Source organism: Mesocricetus auratus, unplaced genomic scaffold (genome assembly GCF_017639785.1).
Source record: "Mesocricetus auratus isolate SY011 unplaced genomic scaffold, BCM_Maur_2.0 Super-Scaffold_100008, whole genome shotgun sequence".
Taxonomy (NCBI): domain Eukaryota; kingdom Metazoa; phylum Chordata; class Mammalia; order Rodentia; family Cricetidae; genus Mesocricetus; species Mesocricetus auratus.
In genome coordinates, this window is record NW_024429192.1 from 42,261,481 (window position 1) to 42,277,824 (window position 16,344).

The 16,344-nt window shown below is 36.4% G+C and overlaps 1 protein-coding gene across 10 annotated transcripts in view; it reads left to right on the plus strand.

Moving 5' to 3' along the window:
* Bbx (BBX high mobility group box domain containing) overlaps positions 1-16,344 on the plus strand; it is a 242,051-nt gene that overhangs the window by 156,794 nt on the left and 68,913 nt on the right. For all 10 annotated transcript variants that reach the window (XM_013116881.3, XM_040750714.1, XM_040750720.1 and 7 more), the window contains 2 exons: positions 5,787-5,982; positions 11,299-11,366. In XM_013116881.3, coding sequence (XP_012972335.1) covers positions 5,787-5,982; positions 11,299-11,366 — 264 coding nt within the window. The remainder of the gene's footprint in view (positions 1-5,786; positions 5,983-11,298; positions 11,367-16,344) is intronic.

Sequence of the window (16,344 nt, forward strand, 5' to 3'; positions counted from 1 at the left end):
TTTCTGATTTTAAAAGAGTGAGTAGCAATACATTTTTTTTTCTATTCATGAAGTTTCCTTGACTCTTACTTTTCTCTTGCATTACTGGTCGTGAACTGCCTATTGTAAGAGTTATTGCCTTTTTCACAAATTAACCATAGTACTAATTCATAATATTGAGGTGTGTAAAGGGAAAGCCTTTTCCTTGAGAGAAGCCTTCCCACCAGCCTGATTCCAGAGCCGCATCAGTCCCAAATAAACACATAGGATGTTGTATTAATTATGAAGCTGTTGGCCTTGCTTGTTTCTTACTGGCTAGCTCGGACTTAAGTAATTACCCCATAATTGTTAATCTAAGTATTTCTCTTACCGGAGAAGTTTCCGAGCTTCCTACTCCATGGCGTTACATCTTGACTTCCTGTTTTTCTCCTTCCCAGAGTCCTCCTGGACTCCTAGTCCCACCTATCTTAGTTCCCTATTGGCCAACAGTGCTTTATTGACATATACACAGGACTTCCCCAACAGAGGTGGGAAAGGTTCATTGAAAAATTTTCTGTTTGCTTCCTTTATAATGAAAGAAGTTTAAAGAGTTTAAGGAAATTATTAAACCAAGTGAACTTTTTTGAGAAAATGTAAGTATTTCATAATTCAGACTTTTTAGTGTATTTTTGGAATGGATCTTTAATAGATCCTTTTTTTTTCTTACCCAAACCTCCAGCATCACTTTCTTTAAAGTAACAAGTTTTATTAGGTGTGTGTGTGTGTGTGTGTGTGTGTGTGTGTGTGTGTGTGTGTGTGTGCGTGTGCACACCATGTGCATGTATGCCTATGGAGATCAGAGGACATTTACTATGTGGGTTCCAGTGATTAAAGTTAGATCTTCAGGCTTGGCATCATTTACTCACTAGGCCATCTTGTCAGCCCAAGGTTAAAAAGTGTAATGAAATTCTGATTTTTTTTTTAATTTAGTGGAAACTGATCAAGTTTAGTGGAAAATGAAATAAATTTCTCCTAATTACCTGAATTAGTGAGTAAAACTGTATCTTAAACACATTTGTGTTTGAAAAAGAACTGTTATTGACACACAAGCTTACCTCTTCAAGGATTTAAGTAGCTTTATCCATAGCCAGCTCCTTTCCTTTCAGGGCTTTCTTTGTCTTTTCTGTAATTCCTGTTGACTAGCCTGATAATAAATAATTCTTGGGTTAATATACAGCTTGAAATAATTTTCCATCAAATTCAAAAGCCTAATTCAGTGTTTTATCATGTGAAATTGAACTTTGTTTCTGTTTTTAAAAACTGGCAATAATAACTCACACCAAGTTGTATACTTCACCACTCTGTCCTCTGACAGGTCTAAGTTTCTGTGAAGGAAATTTTTTCATGATAAGGAGTCACAGATTCATATCACCCCCAACACACACACACACACACACACACACACTGTACAGATTAGACCTCCCCTATTGATTAGCACCATTTCTCCCCTATATTCTGTACAGGTTAGGACCTCCCCCACTGATTAACGCCCCTTCTCCGCTGAGCTCTGACCTCGTTGTGTGTTGTAATTTCTGCCTGCTAATGAGGAAAAACACAGCTCTAACAGAACTGACTGTGGTGGGAGTCCCTTCAGCTCCCCATGGTGGATATGTATAAGATAAAATGTGTTTTAGAGCTCTTCTGTAAAATTTTAGGTAATTTTCTGTATAATCTCTTGACTAGCCTGATAGATTTTGTTTTATATATTTGTACCAGCATCATCTGTCTTTGGTTGTTCAAACATTCTCAGAATGCCTTATTCTAGAATCTCACCAGAATTGCCATTTCTTTTCACTTTGTAGAATGAGGCTGTAATAATAACTAGAAATACTAATGGACACTGAGATAGCACCCCAAACTCAATTAAAATTAAATAAATGGAGAAAACCTTTCATTAATATTAAAGTACATTGCAGATCAAATTTCCATTTATGTAATGATCTGAAAAGCATTTATTGTTTGAGACCCCATTTTAAAGCATTAACATAATAGATTATTGTCTTTTGTTATATAATAGCATTGTCAGATATAAAGGAGGTAAAACACTGTGACAGAGGGTATGCATTTAGTGACAGTACTGAATAGCAAAAGAAGCAGAAATTTCTTTTTTGTTATTGTTAACAAAACACAATTGTAGTTAGAGCCTAGAGAAGATAGCATTACTGAATGCCTCCTATCAGTGAGGAACTATCTGTAAAGTAAATTGAGGTTAGGTTATTTAATCAGGAAATAATTTGCAGAAAAAAAGTTGAAGGCCATAAGGTGAATTTTGATGTTCATAGAATTTTGAAAATCAGTATTTTAGCAAAAGTCCAGATATGTGTGAGCTTTTCATCAGTATCTCAGGATCAATAATCTGTGATTGATGTTGCTGAACGATAAATGGGCTTCCCTCTCACCTCCAGCATGAACAGTCTGGCCCTGGATGTCTAGATAGATGGGGCCTCTCTCTTGAGGCCTTTCATTCCTGTGATGATGGATTTTGTCCACATGGTTGACCTACATGGTAATTATTACACTTAGCTATTTGCTCCAGACTGTATACCAAGTCTCCCAGCATTATTTCTGGTGTCTCTTAAAAGCTGAGTCAGATCAAATGATTGATGAGGTACCAAGTTCCAAGGACATATAGGCATATTTACACTCTGAGGCTTCTCTTGCCTCTGACCTTACTTGCTGCCTGAAGCTTTTGTTGGTTTGGTGTCTTATGTTAATACATTTATGTGTTATTTTTTTCTCATTCACAATTTTTAGCACTTCTGATCAGTGACTAGGGGTCTAGCGTTGTATCTCAGTGATATAATGCCTACTAAGCATGCCTGAATCTCTGAGTTCAATCTGCAGCAACAAACAAAAGCTAAAACATAAAATGTTATATGTGTGTATTGAATATTTACACTGAATTTAAGAGTCTTCACAATTCATATTGTGATACAGTTAGAGTATTGTCCTTCATAATAAATTGTCTGTAACCATTTTCTAAAACTTCCCTCATATTCCAGGCCTTTGTATGGTATGCTTGTTGTCTACTCAGGAAACTTGCTATTTTATAGACCCATTGCAAAACCATTTTTCATGCTTGAGTTAGGGCAAGGATTGTAGACCATGAGTAAACAGAAATGTTTATGTAGTTAATTATGGACTGTAAGCTTTATGAAAGAAGGGACTCTGCCTGCTTCATGCTTTCTGTTTCCAGTGTCTAGTGTCTGTCTTCTGGTCAGTGCTCACTGATTCTTTGCAGTGAAGGTGCATAGGATACAAATAGGAGAGTGATTTTATGTGCTGAGTGTTGGTGCCTTATGCTATCTTCAGCACTATCATAAATCAGTGTAAGTTGGCTTTCATTAGTATCATCAACTGATAATTTTTCAGGATGACAATAACTTCTATTACATTTGATTTTCACTGAAACAGATCATTAAGTGATTCTTAGTAATGTTACTAGTGAAGGACATATCAAAAAATGGAGTATGAGGCAGAGAAGGGCTCTCTCAAGGAACAAGAGATTCTAACGCCATCCAGCCTCTTTCACTGCTGGGGCTTTGTGCTGAGAAAATTTTAACTACCAAAAAAAGATCAGTTTATTTCTCATGATTAATAAGTTTGTTTGAAAGTCTTGAGTCACTGTAAATGGCTGTTATGTGGCACATCTACCCCATGTGCCTTTTACTGAGGCATGATGATAATGCATGTGTCTGCTTCCTGTCTCTCGACCCCTGCCTGCCATTTATCACTTTCTACATTCAGACAGCATGCAAGGTTATCTGTCTGCCTTAGCTTAAAATATGTAAATTCCCCATCCACAAGAATTCACTGTAGTAGTGTATCTTCTTACATCAACTTTGGTGTTTCCAAATTCATTTTGCTATAAGTTACTTTGATTCTGGCCTTGTGTCTCATTTCACCTCTTTATTTTCTAGAGAGGTGGCTCAGTGGTTAAGAGTCCATGTTCTTCTAGTGGAGGACCAGAGTTTACTTCCAAACACCCACATTGGACTGCTTACAACTGTCTGTAACTGCAGATTCCTGATGCCTCTGGCCTCCAAGAGCAGTGTGTAGATAGATATTCACACATAGACACATACACATATAATTCAAATAGAATAAGTCTTTTAATTAAAGCATTTTCTTTTTTAAAGAAAAGCATTACTAGAGTTTAGGGATCTATGTGATGAATTTATACACACACCCCTGTATATCAATAGGTAAAATTATGTCTTATACGTAAAACAATGTCAGAATGAGTTAAGATAACATCGGGATAAATATCATACATTGTTTATTAATACATTTTTTTAGAATAGGTGTTCTTTCCTTACACCTTCCCTTAAAAGAGTAGCATTTACCTCTTGTCTATAAGTTATTTAGAGCTTATATTGAACAACATTACAATTTTAAAAGGCAAGCCTGTGAGATTAAAGAATTGTATTAGCTAGTTGTGGGGATGTATGCCCATAAGCTCAGTACTTGGGAGACTAAAGCAGAAATTGTGAATTCAGAACCAGACTACATAACCAAACTGTCTCAAAAAATGTGTTAATAATATAGTCCAGTAGTGATATTTGAAGAATATACAGGAAATATTTTGAACAATGTACCTCTGGGAATGTATAATGGATATTAACAAAGAGGTAGTGGATTTAGGAGGAAGGATAAAAGGAGGAAACAATAGGAAAAATGGTGAAATATGTTGTGATGGATTGATTATAACATATCCCATCAGAGCTTCTTCATATATGCCATCCTGTGTGCTCATTGAAAAATACTGGCAGATATGTTACACATTACAGATGGAGGAATTGGAACTGATGCCCATAAGTGGCTAAGTAGAAGTATATCTTGAGCCACTGCTCTTTCCTCTACTTAGCCCTGTGTCTAATAGTAATCAAAAAGTTGGTCAAATAGCCTGCTTGCTCCCTTTTTACTTGATGTTGATTCCTTTATCTCATAATTGAGATTTTTACTTTGTGTGCATTTGTTTTATAAGAACACTGAGACAGAGATTTAATTATTATAAAACCATTCTTAGCAGGATAAGTTAGCCAGTGGGCAGAATCTGGTTTCTGGACCTGGTGTTAACTCATGCTCTGCAATGTATACTAAAGTGTCCTCTCAAGTGGGTGCTGGGGGCTGAAGAGATCAGGATTAGGGTTCAATTCCCAGCATCCATATGGACGCTCACAATCATCTCTAACTCCAGTTCCAGGGTATTCACTCCCCTCTTCTAGCCTCCATAAGCACAAAAACATACTTGTAGGCAAAACATCTGATGATGATGACGATGATGATAAAGTTTAACCCACACTCACACACCATTTTTAAAGCTTTAAGAGAAGAAATAGGTGCTGTGCACTGTTGACAGTAACCTGAAGCATAGCTAGTACTGTGCTGTCCATTAAGGCCCACAGGGAGCACTGCTCTGTGCTTAGTGACTGCAGCCTGATGGGGAAGAGCCAGAGTTTTATCCCTGCCTTTTATGCATCAGGGCCCTTGACTCTTTCTAAGACAAAAGCCTCCTCTGCCCCCAGAGTCAGGCAACAAGAACAACAAAAAAGGGAAGAGCATCCAAAATGTCTCATCTCATCCCACAAGTTAGATAACTATGCCCTGTCTCTAGATCTCTGTGTGTGGCAGTGCCATCTCTAAGAAACACCACTAAAGTCATGGAATGTGGTTTTTTCAGTCATAGTCTGAATGAGGGGAAGGGTGAATGCTGTTAAACTTCTTGGTCTGGATGTTAATTAAACCTGCTGTTCACTTGTTCATAGTATAAAGATGCATTTATGAAGGCAAATCCTGGCTACAGATGGTGCCCTACTACAAACAAGCCTGTAAAGTCACCAACACCCACTGTCAACCCACGGAAGAAACTTTGGGCCTTCCCATCTGACTCTTCAAGGGACTTGACAACCCCCAAGAAGGCAAAGACGGAAGAAATTCCTCAGCTTAACTTTGGAATGGCTGGTGAGTTTACACAATTTACACAATGCACTGCTTTTAAATAAATTATACAAATTTGAGGAGAGAAAAAAATTGACCAATATGAAGCACTGGCAATTACACAGCATATCATGAGTTATTAGAGCAAAGAATATACATGTCATGGGCCAAGTTGTAAATACCATGATGAGATCCTGATATTGGCAGTATGGAAATGCCAACAGCTTGCCAGGAGCGTAGGGAATTTTATATTAACATAATAGGTCCCCCCCTAACACACACACATACCCTCCCCTACTATTAAGCAGAGTAAGCAGTGGAGTTATGGGTTTTTAAAAAGCCCCATTTATGTAGATCATCCGAGTATCTGATACACCAAGGGGAAGCATGTGAACAAATCCATCCAAATTTGAGATAGATCAATAGATGTGTCCTAAAGAAAACCCCCACCTTGTCCCTCTTCTGATCCCTATCATGCTTGCCCTGAGAAAATTAAAATTCCAGATGGTGTGATTTGCTATTTTACTCTTTGGGTGGTAAGGAATGCTAATGCATTTATGACCATGAAATAAAACATTTACATTCTTTCTCAGAATGGCTGGATCTTCCCTCCTATTCAGTGTAATTGAAAGACGATTTTGCTAGGAAGAAATTGTGAGGCAAAAGCAGGGAAGTTCATGCTAAGCTTGAGTTCCTATACCACATTACAAGAAAATATTTTTCAGAGTCCTAAACTGTTTATAACATAGGAAGATTGTTAGTAGGATGCACTGTGATAGTAAATTCTTTTAAATGGCCAGTAGGTTGCATAAGCCTTCGTAGTTCAGTGTTGGGTTTATAATATTAAAAGTATGTGTCATATTGTATGAATGCCAGAAAAATGAAACAACATGTGGCAGTATCTTTGGGAAACAAAGTCGTCAGGTGATTGTTGAGTGCAGTGCCTGTAGTGTAATTCCAGAACAGCTCCCAATGTGTTTCCCAGAAAAATCAAAATAGATCTGTTCCTGTGTTAGCTGTCACTTTGTGCAGTTTTAGCTTCAACCCACTTGTTACTCGTCTTTGTGAACTGTCTGGACTTTCAAGATGCTCTTAAGGAGCATCTACAGAAGATTTATGGTCGACTAAATTTGAAATACTCTTTGCCTGTCATTTAGCATCTTTTGCTATTCTCTTAATTCTAAATCTAGGTTAGTGTGTCTGGAGTTTTGGGGTTTTTTAAATGCAGTTGTTCACAAACCAAACAATAATTGTATGTAAATTATAGAATATATCTTTTAGTAATGATATTTCTGACATTAATTAATCTACCTTTTACCTACAAAGTGGAAGTAGAATCTAGAATTAAGAAATACATAGGTCAGCTTTCAACCTGAGCAAGTGGGAGCTCACGGACCCCAGTATGACAGCTGGGGAACCAGCATAGAACCAAACCAGGCCTCCTGAGCGTGGGTGTCAATTGGGAGGCCTGGGTAGTTTATGGGGCCTCTGGCAGTGAAAACGGTATTTATCCTTAGTGCACGAACTTTGGGAGCCACTCCCTATGGAGGGATACTCTCTCAGCCTAGATACTCAAGGGGGAGCCTAGGTCCCGTCCCAAATAATGTGACAGACTTTGATGATTCCCCATGGGAGGATGGAAGGGAGAGGGAACTGGGATTGGTATGTAAAATAAGATTGTTTTTAATTTAAATGAAGATTTATTTGAAAAAAAAATAAGATCAGTTTTTAAAAACAGTATTCTTTGGAGCAAAAATACGGGAAAGGACATTTGGTCAGTAATAATGCCTTGTGTCACGTGTTGGAACTTCATAACCAGAGTTCTCTCACTGCTTTGATATTCTTAGTTATGTCCCTTTTCAACAAGATGAAAGTGAACCAAATTACCTTTGATTAAAACCTGGTAGATAGCTATCTGAACATAGGGAATACGAAAGCAATTTTAAAGGTCAGTTTGATATAGAAATGAATACATTGATATAAATTTTGACGTATTGATACAAATTTAAGATCAACTTTGTGATATGTGTATTTCTTCTCTTGTTTAAGTATTGTGTTTATATAGCTCATTTAAAAATGTAATATATAATTAAGTACAGATTATAGAAAGTTACCTATAATACTCAAAACTTAGGTTAGTTACATTTTCTAGAGATATATTTCAAATGAATAGGCATTCTTCAAACTTTTCAAAGACCTACAGAATATGGCATGGTTTAGGGTTTTTCATGTCAGTGAGACACAACTGCTCCTGGCAACTCCAGCTGTGTCAAAAAGGAAGATGGCCAATGAAGAAACTTGTTATGGAGTTTGCTTTCAATATGGCAAGACTAGCCATTTGGGCAAGAAACTACTCTTGAATGGATTGTTTGACTGTATGCTGTATGAACTGGACAGCAGGACCCATAGGAAAGCAGTTGCTAAAACAAGATGGGACATGCTGCATGGTTCCTGCTTCATGGAAGAGTCTGCCAGACATTCTGCAGGACACAAAAAAACTACTGATATACTGACAATAGAGGTGGACAGTTTAAAATTTCCTGCTTCACTGAGAAGTCTGTCAGACACACTGTGTGGCTTGTGGGCCGAAGATGGATACACCAATTTACAAAAGAACTTCAGGTGACTGACTAGGTAGCAATATGTCTCTGTCATTTCTAGAGTTTAAATACTATCCTTCTGTGGTCTTTGATGGAGTTGAAGACAGATAGTTATGGTTATAGTTTTCTTTAGTTAGAATTAAAGGTAAGTTACATATAAGACTTTAGACTCACAAATATAGGATAGATTATGGATTATTTTCTTTAAATCTTGCTAAATGTTAATGGACTAAATATTGTAACTATAGTTCTTACTTGATAACTGTTCTGTTATATATATAATTTGACTATGTTAAAGTTAAAACCTCTCTTTTTATTTCGACAGAAACGAGGAGATTATGGGGATGTCTTCTGTATATCTTTGTCTTATTGATTGATGAATAAAGTACTGTTATCCAATAGGACAGCAAGATAGGTGGGACTAGGAGATGAGGAGGATTCTGAGAGATGTAGGCAGAGTCAGTCATCATGTAGGATGCTGGAGGAGTAACAGGTTCGGACTCTTCCTCCTCCAGTGAGAGAAGACCATGTAGATATACACAGATTAGTAGCTATGGGATAATAATTAAGACAGAGCTAGCCAATAAGAAGCCCTAGTTACCAGCCAACATTATTCATAACTAACATAGTGTCCAAATGTTTATTTTGGGCACTGAAGTGGCTGTAGAACTGAGCGGGAAACACCACAACATCATTTTAACACAGAATCTGTTTTGTTTTATTCTTGGTTTTCTGTTCAGTAGTCCTTGGCACTCCACATTTTGCAATTTTAGAATAACCCAACTTTACCAAATATATGATTTCCATGGTAGGAGAAATATTCATATACTACAAAGCTTCAATAAAGACAAAGTGTTCTATTTATGTGGATTTATTTTGATAGTTTTCAATGGCATTATGTAAGTGATAGAAAAATGATAATTTCTTGGCTTATCTTTTAGGATGTATAGCAAAATTCTTACAAAGTCACATTTGGTATATAACTTGAATTGTCATGTAATCATATTCCTATTTTACTTTGTAATTTGAACTGCACATTTTTATCTCTTGAATGCTATCATTCAGCCCTGGTTCCTAGGATGCCAGCTGCAAAGTGTTTCACTATCAAGCATCCTAAATGCTTACTTTCTGCTAAATTCATTTCCCCTCTTGACCTTTACTTTTAAATAAGCATTAAGTATATATTTTATCAGGCACAATACTTCTCGAAATTAAGGTTTAAATTGAAAGTAGACACCTAAAAGCACTGCAGGGCTTTGTTTCATCAGGTTAGCTAGTGTTTGTGTTTTGTGTATGTGTGTCATCCTGCATGGCTGTCTACCAGTGTTGGACTTTTAACTCACCATCATTTGATGACATATTTTTCTCTCTGATTACTTCATAGCATCCTTTTCTTTTTTTATTTCTTCTCTTTCTCCTTCTTGCGACACCCGCACCACAAGCAAGTCCAAGGTATCAGGAAAAGAGAGACAAGACATCCAGCTGCTTGTACTAAGAGAATGCATGTGCTCCCTTTATTGCCAGGAGAATGTGTGTGTGTGTATCTTTATTGAAAGTGCTAAGAGGTCTCTCTCTTGTAGGAGGTGCAGTCTTATATATAGGCTTACAGCACAGTGGAAAAAACCCAGGTGGAAGAGAGCGTGTTTTCCTCCTGCTAGATGTTGATATCAGAGGGTCAAGGCTGGGGCAGGAAGCACTTGGACTGGAAAACAAGTTGCACTTGTAGGCTGAGCAGCAACTCACACAGACCCCGTGGAGCTGGGGCCCAACACTTCTTATCTTCTTTGTGTGTGTGTCTACCTCAGAACCTTTTCTCAATTAAAAAAAAAAGTATATACAAGATGTGATCAGAGTTGCTTCATGAATTGTCAAGGCAATCTGTGAACAAAGCTCTACTTCAGGGCATACATTTAAACAGAAATGTCTTCAGGCAGCCTTATGGTATCCTCATCCTAAAGTTGAAATGCATGCCTTGAGACCTGTGTTCACTAGAGACGCACAGGTACTTCCATATCTACTCTTTCATTGATGCTTTAAATTGTAACACGTGAGACAGCCTTAAAGAACAAAGGTTTCTGATGAAAATGTAACCTGGAAAGCAGAGATCTACCACTTTACTGTTGCCTTTCTGAATAGTTTACTGTTGAAAGAATTAAAGTAAAAATGTTGGCTAACCAAAATAAAAGCTCACTGGAATTAGGAAACCATTATGAAATCTCTCTGTCCTGTGTTCCCTGATAGCCTAGTTCTTTTGACCAAACCTGATTCCACATGGCAGAAATAACAATTTGAGATAACAATATAAAACTTCTCAGAAGACAAGCATGAGTACACTTTTTTTTTTTTTTAAAGAAACTCCCATATGAAGGTTTGGGAGACGATTCATATGATAGCAGCTCTACTATTAGGGGAAACTGTTGTGTAGGAATGGTACTGGAGAAGTAGTATTTAAAAGATGTGAAAGGCTGAGTATGGTGGTTCATGACTAGTTCTAGTACAGCCTGTGCTTCATAGTAAGACACTTTCAGAAAAAAGCAAAACACAGAAAAGAAGAGGGACTCCTCAAAGTATGTGCATTAAGCACACATGTACCAGATTATATAAAGAAAGAATTTTGGAATTTTTCCATAAAATTTATATGTGGCTAATTTGAATTTCTGCCTTTATGAATATATTTTTTCATTCTGTGTGGTTGTGTATGCTTCATAGTCCTGAGTTGGTTTTTGTTTTTGATCTTTAGATCCTACTCAGATGGGAGGCCTGAGCATGTTGCTGTTAGCTGGAGAACATGCTCTTGGAACCCCAGAGGTAAGCCAAACCCTTAGTCCTCATTGGTCTTTATGCTGCTCATACAGGTGTTTCAACTCAGAGACATCAGCATTCTGTTCTCCTTGTTGCTGAAATTCACCATTTACAGCTTACTGTGAAATTTCACCTGTGTATCTAATGTGTTGAGGGTAGCAGAAGTGTAGTGTATATGAACCAAAAGAACAGAAACACAACTCCACTACAGAATCTGCAATTGTTTCCACATAGGAGTTAAAAATTCAGTACAGTCCACTGACATTTGTTGTGTCCATGTTATGGGTATATAGATTGCATCCTAAAATAAATTCACCCTATTCAACACATTCCCTGTTTGTATCATGTTCTCATTTAAACTTGCTAGTGGGAAGCCATCAGTAAAAATATGAGACTGTCTGTCTCTCTGTTATCTGAGTAAATCCAAACTCCTCTTTTAACGTCTGGAAAGACAGCATTGCAAACTTGTTTCATCCTTTAAAATAGAAAAGGAAAAGAACTCAGAACCCTCATGGCCTTGTTTCTGTCAACTAGTTATTGGTCTGCTTTTGCTAAACATTTTTATATCTGATTCTGCTCAGCTGTGCCAGTTAACCACACATAATTTGCATTTGTGGAATCTACTATTTTATAGACTCACTTAACAGAGAGTTGAATTAACCTGCTAAATTTTGTTAAATTCTGGGACTCTATTTGGAAAGTTTCTATTCAAACCAACATAGCTATTTGGGGCAAAATAGCAAGAGCTATCAATAATCCCATGGAAAATGAATCCAGCACCAATCCTGCCCTTAATATTAAGTATTACTTCTATGGAAGCATACTGCAAACATTCTAAGTCATTTCTCTTTCTTTTTTTAATATTTGTGCTTTTAGTCTTATAGTTTAATTTTATTACAAGCCTGTGCTGTTTACTGTTGTTTTAAACTTTGAATAGACCATATAGATTACAGTTAAAGTCTGTTCAACTATACAGACTATTTATACTATGGTGTTGTTGTTATTTATAGTTTATATATGGGATACATAATGGCTGAGTATATATTAAATTTAACAAATTTGTTTCTTTTCATTTTCATGTAGCAAAATATTAATATGTGTACAAATATTTATTACATTGTGCAAATCTTCCTCTGAAAAACGTGTGCATGTGAGTCTGTGCTTTTGCAGCTCATTATTGAGTGTTTCTAACTCTTAGCAGTAGTTCTGTTGGGCATCATTTCCATCCCTAACACACAGGATGACCTCCTAAGGGCAAAACACACTGTCTGGAGCATAGAGTAGTCTAAATTTTCCAAAGGCAGATGTGAATGCAGTTGACCTTTCAGCAGTCTGACTCATGACCATTGCAAAAGTCAGCATCACCTCTCCTCACGCATTTAGTTATGTTTTAGTCCCAACTTCTTTTAGCATTCTTTTGCCACTTCAGAACAAATATAAACAAATGATCATTGTAGATCTTTGAAATTATTTTCTACTTTGCTTAAAGTTTTACCACTTAGGCTATTTTTAGTAAGTTCTGCTTCCTTTAAAAGATATAGCATTTTGAGAGATGTAGTCTAAGCACTGCAGTAGAATGCCCTAATGAAGTAGAAGCATTTCGAGAACTCTCCTCATAAAGAAAGAAACAGTGCAGGAGTAGGTACTTGTAGCAATAGTTACAGCTTTAGGAATCCATTTTTCTGTTCTTGTTACCTCCCCTCATCTCAAGAGATATTTAGGTCATTATTAAAAACAGTAAAATAATAAAAACGTAAGTAAAATATTATCTCTAAATAACATCAGAAAGCTTACCTTTAGAGACTAGTAGACTTGAGTTAGTCTATAGATTGCTACCTCTCCATTTTTTTTATTGCAAATTTGTAGACTTGGTAAATAAAACTTCTGAATAGACAGATAATTATAAGATAAGCAAATAAATATGTATTCAGGTTTGCCTATGAAAATTATGATAAAATGATAACACTACAAAAATTTCATACTTTTTATATTGGAATAATTACTGTGATATCTATTTATACTATTTTGTTTGACTGATCAAAGTGAAATTTTACAAAAATTATACCACCAAAAAGCAGTCGTAGAGGGACTGGGCTTTCTTTTTCACTGGCCTGAATTTTCTCCATATTTGCAAATTTCTAAAGAGAATGCTTTTTTAAAGTATGGAATTTAACATAGGAACTAGATTTTCTTAAATACTACATGTATTTTCTTTACTGTAACTAAAATGATAGATTCTCCTGAAAAGCTTCTATAACCACTACAGTGTCATGGATCTGCTCGGTATACCTTTGTAATTACAGTTTAGTTTCTTGAGATGTCATTGGGCAAATTATACTGATGTTTGCATTTGTTTTCCTCACTTTTCCAATTCTCAGTCTGCTGTAATAGATCTATGGTACTACAGGTTGGATGTATTTATGTACTGCCTTTTCTGAGCCAAGTAGGACTGTTTCTCTTGGTTGTAATGAGCTGGAGTCCCTAGCAAATTGAAAGGGTGGATTTTATTTCATAAATCTGATGTTTTATAGTTCACACAAATAATAGACTTCATGCCAATATTATATGTAAATACTTGAACTATTTGAGACAAATTTTAATAACAGCATTTATTCTATAGAATTTGTTGGAGAAGAAAAACTGATAGTGAAGCAGAAAAGACAAAGAAATGATTACTAGCTCAAAACACAGCATGCCTCACTCTACTGAGTGCTTGTAAGAGATTGAATAGGTTTCATTAGTAAATGACCTCATCATAATGAAAGTAATGGAAGGATATCATATGACATTGTAGCAAATTATTTAAGTCAGAAGTCAAATCAAGTTGCTTGAACAATAGCACAGAAAGACCCTCCTGAGCTGTGGAAGTGAACCAGTCTAAATGAGACGCTGAGATTTAAGTGAATCCATTGTTGCTTAACTTTAAAGGGACAGGAAATAAAAAGGCAGAAGAAATGAAAGTAATATTCTTTTCATCACATTCTCCATGGAAGAGGTAGAGAGCTAAGTAGTTAATACAGTATCAGTGAGTTATTAGAAGATAAAAATACAAGTAAAGTGAAATATTTGATCTAGAAGTACTAAAAGTAATCTTCAGGATGGAGTTTTCCATTATTTGTGTTAGTATAAAAAAGTTAAATTAAATTGAAAAATAAAAGCAGGAGTGTTATAATTCAGAGAGTATGTGGAAAGAACAATTATTCAGTTTGAGATATATAAAGTAATTGGATTAATCTTGTCAGGGACAACATTTGTTGTTGTAATTAAGTGAGCAATAGAGTCATCTTGACTAGAGCTAGGAAGAACACTTCATTGCTGCTGAGAGAAGAGCTGTCTATTCAGTTTAATAACTGAAGCCAGCATTAGCAGTGTATGAGTTTTACCTTAGACTTTGAGTGTCTAGTGGTTGAATGCTTGGTTCTTTGGTGGAACAAATAGATATGACAGCACATCTTTGGTCTTCCTACTCTTTGCCTTCTTGCCTTCCATCTTATCCAGAGAAGCGAATAATATATCTGCATCTTGTAACTCTTGAGGCTACTGCAGTGATTAAATAAAACCTGTAAGGCAGTTTTTACTCCCTGAAAATTCTTGTAAATATACAGAATTATCACCATAAGTTATTCTAGGCATTTCATATTACACACACACACACACACACACACACACACACACACACACACACACACAGTTCCTTGTTTATTGACACCTTGGAAGAATTTACAATAGTAAATTCTCTTCACAATCACTAGGTGACTGAGAAAAAACAACTAAATTTAAGTTAGCTAATCTAGATTAGTAGAAAAGGAGCTAGCAGATGGAGATACACCCCCTTCAGGGGCATACTGCAGAAAAACTGGCAGTAGTGAACATGAGCACGTGCCATTGTTTTGAATGTTTAGTCAGATGAAGAGTATTCATGGAATGTCTTTGGTGTGTAAGGCACATCAGGGAACAGACCATACACAAATACCTGCCCTTTATGCAGCTGATGCCTCTTAAGGCCCAAGTTTTTAAAGAAAGCTAATCCTTCACATAAACTTTTGACTTCATGGAGAATCCTCTTGCTTTTTATTTTTCAACTGACAACCTGTATGTTTATAAGAGAAGAAATGAATGTCTGATGGAAATTCAAAAATTATATACTTCATTTCTTGAAACAATATCAATCTTTCACCTCCCTCAGAATGTTGATGATCGCTTGAGCCTAACAATATTTCCCTAATCCTTAAAATACTTGCTGTCACCATTATGTATTATAGTACTTAATTATAGTTAGCTTTATTGTAAGCTAATGCTAACAGTTTCATTTTATTATTTTTTCATTTACTAAGTTATTGAATGGACTTTAAGAAACTGATGATGAGGAATAATAACAAGATTTGAACTGAATACTGCAGGGTAGTAAGCCATGATAGCTAACTTTCATTCATCATTGCTTCATTTCTAAGTGCCGCTCTTAAATGTCTTGGGGAAGAATAACACCTCCCAAGCAGTCCTAGGAGTTAAGTTTTGTCTTCTTTATGATTAAATCGGTAAGGGACCAGGGCAGTAAGGTAAAATAACTACCCGTTACAGTCTAGCTGCAGTGGCAGACTGAGCTGGCTTTTGTGTAGCTCAGGGACTTTGTGATTCAATTCCACCTACCCAGCCTCAACTCTGGCCACTTCTCTTAGGTCCTGTGTTACCCACACTAGAGCTAGCAGCAGCAGGACAAGACATTTTGAGACTGCTTCAAGCTAGACATAGAACTAAGTCCTTCCTTCACGTTGGTTAACTCATTTTGTCCTCTCAAGAATCCTAAGATGTCAGTTCCTTGTTGCATTCTCTATGGGATTGAGGAATCCACAATACTAGAATTTAAACCAACCCAATTTTTACTAAATGAAGAGAAATCTGAGACAATGACCTAGTTGCACTGATATAGTTTAAGAGATTCTATCCCCTCTTTAAAACACTAAATTCTAGTTTTGTTTAAGTAGTG